General features: G+C 27.1%; 3 protein-coding genes across 3 annotated transcripts; 1 reads left to right on the top strand and 2 right to left on the bottom strand.

The window, feature by feature from the left end:
* Positions 1-1,325: 1,325 nt before the first annotated feature.
* LOC119685098 (beta-1,3-galactosyltransferase brn-like) lies at positions 1,326-2,496 on the bottom strand. Its single transcript, XM_038099297.1, has one exon. It carries the CDS (start codon positions 2,426-2,428, stop codon positions 1,379-1,381), a length of 1,050 nt encoding a protein of 349 aa, XP_037955225.1. The 5' UTR covers positions 2,429-2,496; the 3' UTR covers positions 1,326-1,378.
* Positions 2,497-4,749: 2,253 nt separating this feature from the next.
* Positions 4,750-7,992, top strand: LOC119684880. The gene is made up of 5 exons (XM_038099013.1): positions 4,750-4,838; positions 4,966-5,102; positions 5,825-5,921; positions 5,984-6,174; positions 7,874-7,992. The coding sequence occupies exons 2-5, from the start codon at positions 4,993-4,995 to the stop codon at positions 7,977-7,979; spliced, it is 504 nt and encodes a 167-aa protein (XP_037954941.1). The 5' UTR covers positions 4,750-4,838; positions 4,966-4,992; the 3' UTR covers positions 7,980-7,992.
* Positions 7,993-8,795: 803 nt separating this feature from the next.
* On the bottom strand, positions 8,796-13,870 carry LOC119678794 (telomere-associated protein RIF1). Its single transcript, XM_038090853.1, has 6 exons — positions 13,665-13,870; positions 11,253-13,610; positions 11,072-11,135; positions 10,721-11,001; positions 10,192-10,658; positions 8,796-10,136 (listed from the first exon to the last, which is right to left on the bottom strand). The coding sequence occupies exons 1-6, from the start codon at positions 13,755-13,757 to the stop codon at positions 9,392-9,394; spliced, it is 4,008 nt and encodes a 1,335-aa protein (XP_037946781.1). The 5' UTR covers positions 13,758-13,870; the 3' UTR covers positions 8,796-9,391.
* Between the last annotated feature and the right edge of the window lie 1,355 nt (positions 13,871-15,225).

The raw sequence follows: 15,225 nt of genomic DNA, 5'->3' as shown, positions 1-15,225 counted from the left end.
CGGCTAAGCACCCGGCACTACTAAAGTAGTTCATTTTGTTAAATAATTCTGATTTCTCAATAATTCGTTAACGTAGTAATTACATAAAAACAAAAATACATTAAATTTTTATTTAATCGGTAGTTTTACCGAATTTCTAACCACGTCTTCTCCTATTAAAATTTTCCTGGTTAACATCACCACTTTTCATAAAAATATAGGGTAAATAACAACAAAGCTATATAGATTTTCTACTTCGGGAAACCTATGCCCACATAAATTTTCCTTGTTGCCTCTTGAAATAATTAGTAAGGCTATTATTAATATGGATAATACGTCATTTACAAGTTTAACTTATCAACAATAATATCATTTCTGTGAAGAAATTCTCCTTGTGGATTCCTAATTAGGCAAGAGGACTTATAAAACAGAGGACTTATAAAACATAGTCATAGAATAATTTATGTTTCTCCAAATCCAGTAGGATCCAAAATATATATGGAAAACGAATACAATTTACAAATTTAGTGTCCGTACAACGACTTATGTGAGTGATTTTTTCTAATAAATCTACTTGTTATTTAAACATATAGTCTTTAAGTTTGTCATTCATAGCTTTAAATATAAGATGTTTAAGTACGAATAGAAGTGATAGGAATGATGCTAATTCAAAGATTAGTTTTGAAACTGTATTTCTCCGATTTGCCAACTAGCACAAGGGTATTAAAGGTATCGCATCTATCTACTACACTACAACTAAAAAATGACAGATAAGATGATGAAAAAAATAAGATAACTACGAATCAATGTCTGACCAATTAAACAAAAGAATGGAGATGAAATACGCATACACTATGTAAACCAGCAATTCATCTTGTTCGCAATGCTGAAATTGCAAATCCTAGAGTACTTGATAAACGTGGTACGAAACGAAACTTATAAAATTTATATTAAATTTTTTTTATTTAATAGCGTTAATAGTTACTTAGTTATGGTGAACTGAGGAACGTGTCCTCCTCAATTAGCAGTTTTGAATCCGCAAATCCTCGTAATAGTGGGTAGTAGAAAGAAAATCAAGCTAGAACCAGCCAGAGGCATTTATAAAGACAACAATCTGGCCAATGCTAATGATATCGCCGAACGTGTTGAAGAAGGAGACGCTTAGAAACTTAAGCCTAATTCTGGCTAAACCTGGACATAGACACATCAGATGTTCTGGTCTCCCTTCTTCGAGAGGTGGTAGACACGCATTGCCTCGATAAAAAATTATAAATAATTGTACTGTAAAGTGTTAGAATAATTTTTATTAAGTATTTATAAATATACATTATAAAATTATTTACATATTATATTTGAATAATTTAGTGCCATAAGGATATACTAATATATTTATATATTGTTATGCATAGCCAGCTGAGCGCATTTTGTTCCACACTTCTTCCAATTCAGACGGATCCGAAAATTCATGCGAAGCAATTAAATTACGATATTTCTCGGCACTAGTTGGTTTGTGGAAATAAAATTCCTGACAATGTGTTAATTTTATTCCACTTTTAAGTGCTACAATAGCTAAATAAATATCATCAAATCGAAAGTGTTTGGTATACAGACTAGTATCATATAGTTTTTTTAGAGTGTTTTGTGATAAAATAAATGCTCCAGCGGTTACGTAGGGAGGCCATTTATTAAAAGGGTATTCTTCTAAAGATATATACCACTTACTAAATTTTTGTCTTTGTGGTTTTGATTGTATCACATAACCAGCGTAAAGATATTCTACCAATTCATTCTGGTCTATTGTGTTAATACTAGCATAACCTTTGTTTATATTTGCATTATTACGACAAAATTGTAATACATTTTTTAGTGATACATAATAATCGTCATCAACGAACATATAATACTGACTATGACAATGTTCCTTTGCCCAACGCATTCCCATCATGGTTTTAATGGTATTATTAAAATAAGCATCGATGAAATCTGCTTGCACAATATCGTTGTAATTTTTTGCTTCAACATTAATTTCTGCTTGCAAACTGTTTGTTGTTAAGCCAATCAAAAATATTCGTCTTACAATGACGTCAGAGAAGCGTTCCTCGAAACCCCATGTCCGACGGATGGCCTTACGTTGCTTTATATTTCCAGGTGCTGACTTTATTAAAAAAGTTATAAACGGAGATATGTTACATGTTTGTTTTGGATTATGTGTAAAACTGTAGTTGTAGAAATTTGTTGGGTTTTCATTTCGGAATTGTATTGTATCATTACCTATCGTTTTTTCGAAGCCACCGGACGGGTAATTAAATAACAATTCATACTCCAACTCGCACAATATTTTAAACAATCCAACATAATCCAATACAAGAACAAATATAACCAGTAACAAAAACTTGATTGCAAATCTTTTTGAATTCATTATACTATGCTGCCTACATAAAATTGACATTTCTTTAAAATTTAAAATTTAATGAATAACATAAACAAAAACATTGAGGAACTCCTTAGTACACGGAACGGCTGAATGAAACAAACTTTAATTTTTTCACAGGATGATATATATTAAAGAATATTTTTATAATACCATCACTCATAAATATATTTTTAGAATTTCATTTAATAATATGTCAAATTGACCATTCAAGTGTGGTGAATTAAAATTTTGTAAGTGAAGTTGTTAATTTGAATAGTATGGCAAGCTCGTTGGTTTGGGGGTTCGAGTAAATTGACTGCATTTATTTATATTTATTTTTATACTGCACTTATGTAAATATTTATTTATTCATTGCACTTATTTATTATTTTTGGTTTAAAGTTTTCAAATTTATTTATTTATTTATTAAACATCTTATCACAATGGTGATAAGATGACAATGGTAATACCTAATTTATATCAAGCTTGCCCTACTCGAAAATCTGGTAAATGCCAACATTCGCTGCCATACCGACATAATTTACTATTTACCTCAATTTACTATCAATTTACTCGAACTAAACAAATACTAAATAATTGTTTTTGATATAGATAAATGTGTGTGAGCATATTTTTGCTATTCATCAATAAAACAATAATATCCACATACTAGACTGCCAATCTTACAATTTAATTTGAATATTCATTAAAAAATTTAAATAATAAATTAAACAATATTAATAACATAATTTTTTTATGAAATACTAATTCACTACTAGACTATTTATGGCTCGCTAGTATATCTTTTCTGTTATAAATGTAATATGGCTGGGTACGCCTGTCGTTTTATTAAATTGATAAATCTATAGCCAGAATTTTTTGCAATTTATTATTTTTAATTTTATAAATACTTTTTAAATACTTTTATTATAAGAATTTTATTGTAATAATAATTTTAATAAAATATTATAAATGAAAATTTAAATATATTAAATTTATTATAATTATGTTATTAAAACATATTCGGAAAGCTGATCAACCAGTGCGGATGAAATAAAAAAATTAAATATATTATAATAAAGTTACAATAATAATAATATGGTATTGTTATAATAATAATTTTATTAAAATATATTTATATATATATTTATATATATTATATTATTTATAATATAATATAAATATAATATAAATAATAATATTATTTATTTATATATATTTATATATATAAAATATATATAAATCTGATCATTATAATTTATGTACATGTTAAGTTAGTCTTTCTAACGTTTTTTAACTAATTTCCCACACAATTTGGTTGGGACAAGGTCCCATTCCCATTTGATTCAGGAAAAGGGATTTGGCAACAGAGAACAAAACTCCCATTCCCATATGATTTAGAACAGCGGAATTGACAACAAATACATGGGATAGACTTTTGGCAACATTCTAGCCTACAGTGTAATTTTTCACTAACAGATAAAGATTTGCAGACAAAATTTTAAAATAATACATATTCGCATTGAAGTTATGCTTGTAAGTTTCCCAACTGTTTAAATTATCGGAGATTGAAAGTATCGAGTGACGACTGTATTTTATTTAAAAATATTTTACTACATCAAATGCTCATAAGATGCCTACTATATATTTTAACAAACCATGTCCTAATATTAGGTCACTATTAAAACTTAATTCCTTTTTAATGTTTTATTATCACGCACCCTTTAAATTAATTTATACGTACATATATGAATGCATATAAATATGTATCTAAAAATAAATTAAATAAATGTAAATAATACATTTTTTGAATAATGCAGTTTAGTCGTATTATTTTAATATGAATAATAATTGCACAAAGTAATTTCGTATATATATTTTTAATTCATATATATATAAAATATAAAAACAGTACAATACATTTTTTTTATTAATTTTGTTAATGTTTATGAATATGAATTTTATTTGATAAAGATTTCAATAGTGAGAACTTTAAGATATATTGTGTTATTTATATAAATATATAATATTATGAAATTAAATATTATTTTATGTATATAAATCTAACATTTTGCAATATTTTTATTTCAGATTATTTTGGATTGTCACTGTATTTGCTTTATGCTGGAATTTAAGTCAAATATTTGTGTTATTAATAAACCGATATTTTTATGATTCCATAAGTATTGGAATAGAAACTACATACTTAGATTGGGAAAATATATTTCCTGGTATAAGCTTTTGTTTAACTAAACATAAGTCAAGTACTGAAATACTTCAATTAATTAAGAAACAAAATATTCCTTATCAAGTTTCACAAAATAATTTTGCGAAAAATATAAATGATTATCTTTTTATAAATCCAAATAACTTAAATGTCAAAAATCAATACTGTGATGGATTAAATGCCACATGTGGAATTGATATACATCTAGCAAGAAAGCTGGTAAATTAAATATTTATTTAATTAAATAATCAATAGATGATCAATTTAATATTAGAAATATAGTATTTTTAATATATCCACATAGATCTTAATAAAAATTATTCAAAATGTAATTTTTCTATTTCAGCTGCTCCCCAGATCTTGCCATAGTTTTATGAAAAACATAAAGTTCAGAGGCAAATCCTACAACAACTGTAGCAAAATCTTTAAATTTCATGAATTGGAAATGGGCTATTGTTATTTAGCAAATAACATCATTGATTAGTAAGCATATACAATTTATATCAAAAGTTTAAAAAATGCTGTAAATGATTAGATATGGTGAAAATAAATATATATAATTTTGAACCGAAGCAAAAGGCATAACGTACTCGCTAATACATTCATTTCTGGTTACCATATAAAACCTATAAAGGGCACAACAGACCAACAAAATGTTTACTATGCAAAACCTAGTTATAGTGCTTGAACTCATCAAGTAATTTTTGTTGTATTTAAAATATGTTTTGTTTTATTTTGAAATTCTATAATATGCATATTATACTATACTTTACTATATTATAATATTATGCTATATTATATTTATACACAATATTTAATATGAAAACTTATTTATATATAACAGATAGAGCACGATTATTATCTAACTCAGGGCTGTCCAAAGTACGGCCCGCGGCTAATGTTTGTGCGGCCTACGACATGTTTTTAATCTACTACAATTACGTAAATTTTCTTTTGGTGTACTAGTAAAACCACATTATTTTATTTTTATGGTATAACAAATAAATTAATTTAAATTGATAAAACGAAATTTAACATTATAACCGACTTTATAACGATATGATGTATTTATAATAACAGCTATGAACAAATGTATTTGATTCTGCGGCCCTCCAATCTATACAGTAATTTGTATTAGCCCTGATCTAACTGAATATTAATAATAACTTACAAAATTATTTTTAACTTTTTAAAATTTTTTTTAGTGGTTCAACGCACAATTTACCATTAAAGTATTACATATCAGAAAAGAAAAACCTTTTCGAAGTAATGTTAAAAAGTGGATCTTTTTGGAAATACGAGGTAACTAAAAAATTTGTACTATTTTATATATTCGCAAACTATCTGAAATATAATTTTTCTAGATGTACGTACATAGCCATATAGACATTCCATATTTTAATACAATTAGTATTGATTTATCTCTTGACCCAATGGTTAATTGCTATAAAATTGAAGAAGTTCAAAATGATATAAATGTGGGTAGGGAAAACCCCAGTAAACGAAAGTGCAAATTTCCTTTCGAAAAACTTTACGATTCAAACCATCCTTACAGGTATGAAATATTTATAAATACTAGAGATAATCAGACGTAACCGTAAAGTGATAAAAGTTTCGGTATGTTGTACAATTGAACTGTTGAAAGTAGCCAATTTTGTTTTTGCTTCTTTTGATTTATATTAAAATATAATAATGCTAGAAAAAACACTAGGCAGTAATATGAATCAGTTGAAGTTTTACTGAATACTGAAAAAATATTACACCTGATATTTAAAATAAACAAAACCATCACTTCACCAAGCACATCTGAATATCGTTATTATTTAATCTTATTGTAAATGTAGTCTTTTATTCTATCTTTAAGCAAATTTATTTTAAGAATGGAATTCAATATACAATATATGTACATAGCACATATATAAGTAAAACAATGGTATTGATACAAAGTAGATATAAATAATAATATAATAAAAAAACACAATAGTTAGATATAACTTTAATACCTTATGCTTTGTTTTCACTATGTCATTTTAAATGACAATTATAATTGACTGGTGTGTCAAATCCGTTTTCATTACATGAAATGAAGGCGAATATGACATCATATGACTACTAATTTTCATTATACTGACAATATTCGACATTGAAAATGACATAGTGGAAAAGAGGCATTAGAGATACATTTATTTGAATTTGTATCAATTTTTTTTTTCTAACGCTATGTTTAGACTAAGAAAAATTTATATAAAATTATACTGAACAAATTAATACCACACTTTTGATGAAATTGTTAAAGTTCTAAAACAAGATGTGACTAGAGTTTAGACTGTCAGTGGAGTGAAGCATTACAAGTATAGTAGATCTTTTCTGTTAAAAATTGATCCTAACTGGATAAAAGGTTTTAAGTTTTTCTCATAAAAGTCAGAATAATTTCCAATGAAAATTTTCTACGGGAATAGAAGATACTACTAAATGCGTTCAGTATGACGCATTTAGTAGTATAAATATATAGTCTAATATTATTATGAATTCCATTTCGCGTATTTATATTCAACGTTGAATCAAAGATGTACTATGGGAGTACTATAAAAAACCGCATCTTAGTTGCCATCAACAAATGATTGAGGTAATTTTTATTAATTTGGTGGCTTTAGCAAATATAAAACAAATAATTGTGGAAAAAAAACTACAGACTTTACATTTGGATAGCGTTTTTGTTGGACCCTAGTACTTCGTTTAAGACGTAGCGCATAACAGAGTTTGAAATGTATTTAAAGTAACATATTACTTGGAAGATTATTAAAGCCGTATTCTCCAGTTAGATTTAAGAATAGGAGTAAGTATATATACATTACATGCTGCTCATCAACATTAATTATAAAAATTTAGTTTTAAGGACAATTTGAAAATAATAAAAGTTAAGTTTAAGTTTATTTTTTTGTTCCAACGCTTTGTTGAAATACCGATTATTGAGAAATCCTCTTGTCAGTTTAGCTATTAGAACATACAGCAGTTTATAGAACTCTGTAAAAGCACTCTGTAATGGTTTCAACTTCTACATTGACTTCGCGTATACACTAGCTAAACTTTGGTAGGATTGTTACATACACTCAAACTTTATCTCTAACACGTGCTTTTTTCATTATAACATAAAAATAATGGTAAAGTTTTAGGTTCGCGATATAATTTTAATACTTGTATTAATATACTTGTATTAGAATATGTAAATAGATTTTAAAATACTTTTTTTTTAGTTTTTCGAATTGCATGGCAGTTTTAAGGAAAAACTTGGAGATGAAGTACTGTAATTGCACACTTTCTTATTCACCACCAAAATGTGAGTACAGTTTTATACAATAATTATATTTATACAATTTAATTCAATAAGACATTCATTTGCTATTTATTTTCGTAAATAATATAACTTAAATATATATACTTTAACACACAATTAAAAAGTTTTGTTTTTATTTTTAGTTTAAAGTTGTCTAAAATTACAGCGTTAACAAAATATTCCAGTGGTAGTTATTAACTATTTTTTATTATAACATATTTCCTTTTGATTATGATTATTCTATTGCCAATACCTTTGTATAGTAAATAAAATATATAAGTCTTTTAAAAAAGGGTTAATAAACTAATCAGGTGAGTTTTTATTTACGTTATTTATAAAAATCAATAAACAAATTAAAAGTTTTTATAAGAATATAACTGTACATAAAGAGAAAATTTATTAAAAAAAATATATCTATATATACAAAATTAAATTATAATTATTAAGATCAAAATATTTTATCTACAAGTATTAATAGAAGTTCTTTTGTAAATTAAAAATTAATAATTCTGATAATTAAGTTCTTTTTAATTTCAAATTCACTTTAGCAAATTATTAATTTCCACTGAAGATATATATATATATATAAAATTACTGCACTTTTTCAGGACTTACGAATGACAGAGATCTATTTAATATTGAACATAGCTTATTTCTACGCTACCACAATAACAATACCAACATTACAAATGTTTTTGAATTCAACAAAAAGTTTAAAAAGTATTTTTTACTATATTTAGAGCTCTCTTTTTTTTAAAATATATATATATATATATGTCTATATAATTAAAACACACAAATAAAAAGAAAACGGTTAAAAAAATCTGATTTGTGTGGTTTTCACAAAATATCTTAATAAATATTTTATAATTATTTAATCTTAACTAGTGCTTCAAAGTGTTCGACCATACTTCAAATGTTTCAAAATGTTCGAATTTTTCAAATATATTTGAGCTGCTCGAACAACAAAAATACTTATGTTTCTTTTTATTTGTTTTATACAAAAAAACAATAGCAAACATTCCAGCACCATTTCGTGTTTATACAAGCACGCTCTCGAATATTAAAAAAAGTTCCAAGAACAGCCGTGTCTACGTCCTGGAACCAATCGTCGAGCTCCACAACAAAGTGCCGTTCACCACAATCAAAAGAGACTACTCAAGCGGACTACCCAGCTGGCTAGAACAACAACATTAAAATGCGTACATTTTTGAACAGCTCGAATAATATTTGAAGTTCTATCTTAATACAAAGTATTTTTTTTTTAATTTACTATGGCAGTCAGATAAATTAAAGTATATAATAGGACATAATGTAATCAACAATTAAAGTTGAATATTGTTTAAATTACAATGAATTCAAAGTTTTATAAATAATGATTTAAAATAATATTTGTAGTATAATAAAATAATATAAAAACCATTTAAATTTTGCGTGTTTATAAATTTGACGATGAATCCACAGCTGATTCAGATACTCCCACTGATTTGTTGTCACAAACTGCACGCATTTGCATTATTGAAGATAATAAATTTACTATTTCTGTATCGGTTAAATTATTCTGACGCATCAAATCCTTGATAAAATCAATTCTTTCACTTTCTAGCTTCGAATGTTTAAATATGAATGGAATTTGTGTTATTAGATTATTACGACATGTAGTATTAATTTTTGACTTGGCGCATATATATTCAATAACTGAATTCAAATTTAAACGATCACACACTACGGTTGATAAATTTTCCTGTATTGCATGATCCAAAAAATCTTTTGAATGATCTTCTGATAATATATCTAAAACGTTGGTTCTTATTGTTTGATTTGAACTCATGTAATTTGAAACAAATTTTGCCAAAACATTTGAAAGGCTTACTGCCGAATTCGTTTCTGTTGAAAAATATTTTTCCAATACCGTTTCCAATGGAAACTGTTGAACAATTGTATTTAGGGCATCTTCAGGACAAGGCATGTTCTCATTTGCTTCATCTAATAAAGGTGGAGAAATTTTGTCATTATCAATATTTATAACATTGTTTGTTGAACTACTATTGGCCTTGTCGGTAATTTTATTTTTTTGGCCACTAATTGTTTGTAGATTTTTCATTTCATTTAAGCTCTCGATTTTGCTTCGTCTTTTAAGTTTACTGTCGGGAGTACTTTGAACTTTTTCTAAAAGAAGACAGCTATAAAAAAAAAAATTAAAAAAAACACATTATCAATAATATTATATATACTAACCGCTTAGGTCTGTTTTTATTATCTTCAGGATCCTTTACAAATTCTTTTGTAACTGATACAGGTGGATCATGGAAACTAACTCTTTTACGTTTATACGCAGGTGATTCTACAGATGCTTCTTCAAGACTATCATTATGAAATTTACGTTTTAAAATACTGGCTGATGGACTTGCTGTAGGAGACGGAAGTCGCTTTGAAAATACTAATAAATCATTTGGTTGCTGTTGCATTGTTTCCGCAGCAAAAATTTGTGCTATTGGTGTTGGTAAATGTAACTCCGTTTTTTTGTCTTTGTTAAGTAATTTATTTATGGGTGATGAAGTACTATTTGGTAAAAAAGAATCAGTTCTTTTATTTCGTATCATATTTATTAATTGAGCGCCACGACCAGTTAAATGGGAAGATGTTTTTGGACGTAAAGTGGGGCTGCTTGAATTATTAGTTAATTTTCTATCTGGTGGTGATGACTTTAAGAGATAAAAAAAGAAAGTAAGAAATTTATAAAGTAATTAATATTTATTTAATATACCAATGGTGTCATTTTTGTGCCGATTTTCTTAGGTGAAAGTTCATGACGATCGATTTGATTAATAGGTTCGCCATCTAAAATGAAGTCACTATCATTTGTTTTATCAAGCCTAAGAACAACAATATCTTCTTCAGTATTTTTATCTTTATCAGTTTCATTTTCGTCTTGAGTATCAGGAATTATAATTTCAGTGGTAGGAGTCAAACTTTCACTTTCCTCTTCATTATAATTATTTTTTTCTTTAAATTCCTTACTCGCCAATTCAAGTTGAGTTGTTAATGCTTTTAAAAATTTGAGTACATTAAATTAATATACTTATATAAATGAAACGTACAAATTTATTATACTTACATTTCCGACCTCTCAATTTCACTTCAGGTTCAATTTGTTTTGCTGCCGGCAACTGTCTAAGAGCCTGGATTTAAAAGGTAATAATTGTTTAAATTTTAAAGTCGACACATTGGAAAATGAAAACAAGACATATCAATATTATAATTTCAATAAATTAAGTTTTTATATATATGCAACATACCCTTGTACGTAGAACTTTGGTGATAGATAGATTACCATCTGCCTTTGTAATGCTTGTAGTTTTATCATTTTCAATTTTTTCAGACGAAACAATTGTCTCGCTTTCATTATTTATGGGCTCAGAATCAAAAAGGTCTATTGTTGGATGATTATCTGTTTTTGTTAGGGATTTAGAATATTCTATTTTATCATCTGTTCCGCTTAACACAACTTCCGACTGTTCATCTTTAGCTAAAACCACCTTTTTCGGTGTCCACGGTTTTATAAATGAATCCTGCGACTGACTTAAATCATTGTACAATGCAGGTATATCTGATTTTTCTTTAAATCGCTCTTTCTGTCGTTCTGTTAATTTATCGGGTTCAAAATTCCATACATTTGGTATAATTGTAAAGGTGTCATCATTAAAAACTTCTCTTAGCTGCTTAACAAAACTTTTGTTAGATATAATTCTAGTCTTGTCCAAAACAGCATTTTTCCATTCCTCAAAATGATTGCTATCGATTTGTCCATTTGATGCTAGGCGCCTTATAGAACCACAAATTGACTTAAATAAATCAAACACCGTGGATATTTGATTTTGTTTAAGATTGGTAATAATCATACGCAGCGTACTTTGTATAATTAATAAAGATTTTGGTGTTAGTTTCTGTTTTAACCCTTTATCAATTAAAGTCAATAGGTCCTTATAATGTTTTACGTTCTCATTAGATTTATCATATGTTAGTATAGATGCATAAGATTCGCATAAATTTGCAAAACATTCTGTCTCTGAATTTATAGTTAATATTTCATCTAAAAGTACTTTGATGTCATTTAATAACGTCAAACAATTCATTCGACTTTGAATTGATATTAACATTTGATTCCATGTGCTGTAAAATGTATCATTAAAGCATGAAGACGATTTTCCTCCAGCAAATGCAACACACATTTGTAATGGCCATAAAATCCAACGCTCTATAATGCTTTGACTTTCATTGTTGGGTTTGTTATTAGTCAAATACTTAGCAATATTTTTGGATAATTTTTGCCACACCAATAATTTTGTTCTGAAAATTTCATAATCCGCCTCGTCATGTGCTTTAATAATTGATTCCAATAATTCTTCATATTTATTTAAATCTTCTGATTTGTTTTTCGAAAATTGTAAAGAAAATGTTTTTTCAATGCATTGACTTAATATAGCTGGCGGTGCTTTTGTTTGTATTTTAAACAACATACTTAATATGTTTTTTGCTAAATTTTGGTAAGCATCAAGCTCGTTTGCCAAAAAATTACTATTATTCAAAATACTTTCTTGTCTTATAATTGTATTCAATGCTACCACAATCAGTCGAGGCTGTGCATTCAAAATAAAACCAAATTCCTCCCATATGTTTGGTACATTCAAATTTGTTCTGCACAACACAGCAGTTAATACATAGTTGAAAAAATATGTCAATAATAGATAATCAGTGTCTGATTTATTTAAATCAGTTTCTAACAAAATGTGTATAGCTTCTATAACAGATTTAATTATAGCTTCGATATTTTGCTCTAAAAGATATGGAGTTATTATAGGTAGAGTACTAACCGTCTCTAATTTGGCATCATTTAAAAGACGCTCCAAAAAATCATTTGTTTCAGTTGAAAGCAATTTTGCTAGACATGGAAGTCCTAAACTTTGTAACGTACTGTAGTTATGAAGTATACCTTGTGTTGTTTTCTCCACTGATCCGAAGCAAAATGTGAGGAATGATTGAACAATTTTATCATAATATTTGTCTATACGGTCCGCAATACAAGTAATTAAATACCACCAAACTCTCAGTTTGACTTCTGCCACATCTACGGATTTTGATTGCGTAGATTTTAAAGGTATACAAATCAATTTTATACGTCTGTCAGTTAGTTCATTATACTCATAAAATATTTGTATAAGTAAACGCCAGCATGCAAAGGCTTCGCTTCGTATATTTGTTTCATTTTTACGAAATCCCAACTCAACAATGGCAAGGTAACAATTTATGGTAGCTGCTCCTCTAAGTATTTCTTTATCTAAAATACGTATAGCAATGCACCAAACTCTATGCCAATACTTATTGCGATCATCTCTTAATTTATCAATACGTGATGGTAGCTTTTCTACAAAGTTTTGTTTTATATCTGGCCAATGAATGCTTTTATGTACTATGGACATATTCAAGTGCTCCAGACATTGTTCAAGTGCGGTAACAGCACTGGCCTGAATAGTAATATCATTATCAAACGCTAAATCGATAATTTCTTCAAAACAAAAATGCACTAATTCATCCGTAAAAACTTCATTAATTTGTAACCCTTGTGATTTACAGGTGCTTTTAATTAAATCCAACATCTAAAACAAAATGTTATTTTTAAAATAAATCAATATTGTATATTGAATATTTACTTTATAAAAAAAGTGTCGTTGATCATTTTCAAGGATTTCTTTAGCTGATGAAAAAACACTAACGAACGCATTTTTAGGATTAACATCCGCCATGTTTTCTCATAAAATTACTTTTTATTAATTTATTTATTATTTTAAAATTAGAAACGCTGCTACTTTCCCGTTTTGGTAAAAGGTGCAATAACCCGCCAAAAACCAAGCGACATAACATAAAGGCGCAAAAGTAGCAATGTTATTATTATTAAATGAGAAGAGAATACAGAAAGAAGTCAATATTTTAAAATATTTCTTCTTTTGATAAGAAAATGCATGCTATATGTATTGCACTTATTTATTATTTTTGGTTAAAAGTTTTCAAATTTATTTATTTATCAAACATCTTATAATATGTTCACAATGGTAATACCTAATTTTTTCTAATTTACCATACTCGAAATTCTAGTAAATACCAATATTCGCTGCCATTTCGACATAATTTACTATTTCCTTCAGTTAACCATCAATTTACTTTAACCCGCTCAGTTAGCAACATCTACTACAATAAATACATATTATACGTTAATGTCATTCAATACCACAATACATAATTTTTCGTTTTTCTTTACTCATAAATTGAGACAAAACTGCTGCACCAATCAATATATATATTTTTATAATATTTTATTGAATATTAAATTAAAATAACTTCATTTTACTATTTTATTAAATAAAAAATGTTATATTTATCATTTAATTAATTTATAAGTGTTAACAAAGTAAACTTCTCATTATAAATATAAATAATGGGTGATAGAAAACTGTCCCCGTACAGTTCAAAAACATACGTATGTGTTAATATCAAAAAATACTTTTTATAAGAATAAGGTATTCTTTGCTTGATGTATATGTTAATAGATACATACAACAAATGTTGTTCACTTCGTCAATGTCTTTATTTACAGCTCAGCTGTTGTTTGTTTACATTTTACATATAAAACATATGACACATATTTCAAATTTTGATAATTTCTCTTGTGGGAAATTTGTTTTTGAGGGTTGCATTCGATATTTTTCGCCTTAAATAAACTTATTTATTACTTATAAGCTCCTTTTGCCTTAAATAAACTTATTTATCAATTGAAAGATCATTTATATGAAAGATTTTTGTATGGTAAATCATCCTTTATGCTCCACAATGCTAAAGATTGTTAAAACAAATTTTAAAACTCGTGTAATGATCGCATTTCTTATCATTATCAGCTAGTTAAATTCCTATATTTTTACTATTGTCACTATAGGTTTTTGACGCAACTCGAAAAACAAATACTAATAAAATGCATATAAATTACACAAGAACTATTTTCCAACCTTTTACAAATAGCACCCGATGCATGATCGATCCCTTAGTTCACCTCTCTCTACGCCACTGGAAAACAAGTTGTTCGCATTTTTGCGTTTAGATATGACTGCACAGAACAAAGAAGAAATATTTGCATATATAAATATATGTATATATATACATATATATAATCTTTAATATATAATAGGAAGAATTATCACGCAAATATTTATGATTTCGTAA

Source organism: Teleopsis dalmanni, chromosome 2 (genome assembly GCF_002237135.1).
Source record: "Teleopsis dalmanni isolate 2A chromosome 2, ASM223713v2, whole genome shotgun sequence".
In the NCBI taxonomy this organism is placed as follows: Eukaryota; Metazoa; Arthropoda; class Insecta; order Diptera; family Diopsidae; genus Teleopsis; species Teleopsis dalmanni.
Note: the sequence above shows the minus strand (reverse complement) of the source record. Positions and strands in the feature narration are given on the sequence as shown.

What these genes read in the sequence shown, in the direction of transcription:
- LOC119685098 (XM_038099297.1), bottom strand. Translation starts at nt 2,428, where the DNA reads ATGTCAATTTTATGTAGGCAGCATAGTATAATGAATTCAAAAAGATTT.
- LOC119684880 (XM_038099013.1), top strand. Translation starts at nt 4,993, where the DNA reads ATGAAAAACATAAAGTTCAGAGGCAAATCCTACAACAACTGTAGCAAA. An exon ending in GATCTTTTTGGAAATACGAG is followed by an intron (nt 5,922 to 5,983) that starts GTAACTAAAAAA and finishes TAATTTTTCTAG; the next exon opens with ATGTACGTACATAGCCATAT. An exon ending in GATTCAAACCATCCTTACAG is followed by an intron (nt 6,175 to 7,873) that starts GTATGAAATATT and finishes CTTTTTTTTTAG; the next exon opens with TTTTTCGAATTGCATGGCAG.
- LOC119678794 (XM_038090853.1), bottom strand. Translation starts at nt 13,757, where the DNA reads ATGGCGGATGTTAATCCTAAAAATGCGTTCGTTAGTGTTTTTTCATCA. An exon ending in AACGACACTTTTTTTATAAA is followed by an intron (nt 13,611 to 13,664) that starts GTAAATATTCAA and finishes ATTTTGTTTTAG; the next exon opens with ATGTTGGATTTAATTAAAAG. An exon ending in GCACAAAAATGACACCATTG is followed by an intron (nt 10,659 to 10,720) that starts GTATATTAAATA and finishes TATCTCTTAAAG; the next exon opens with TCATCACCACCAGATAGAAA.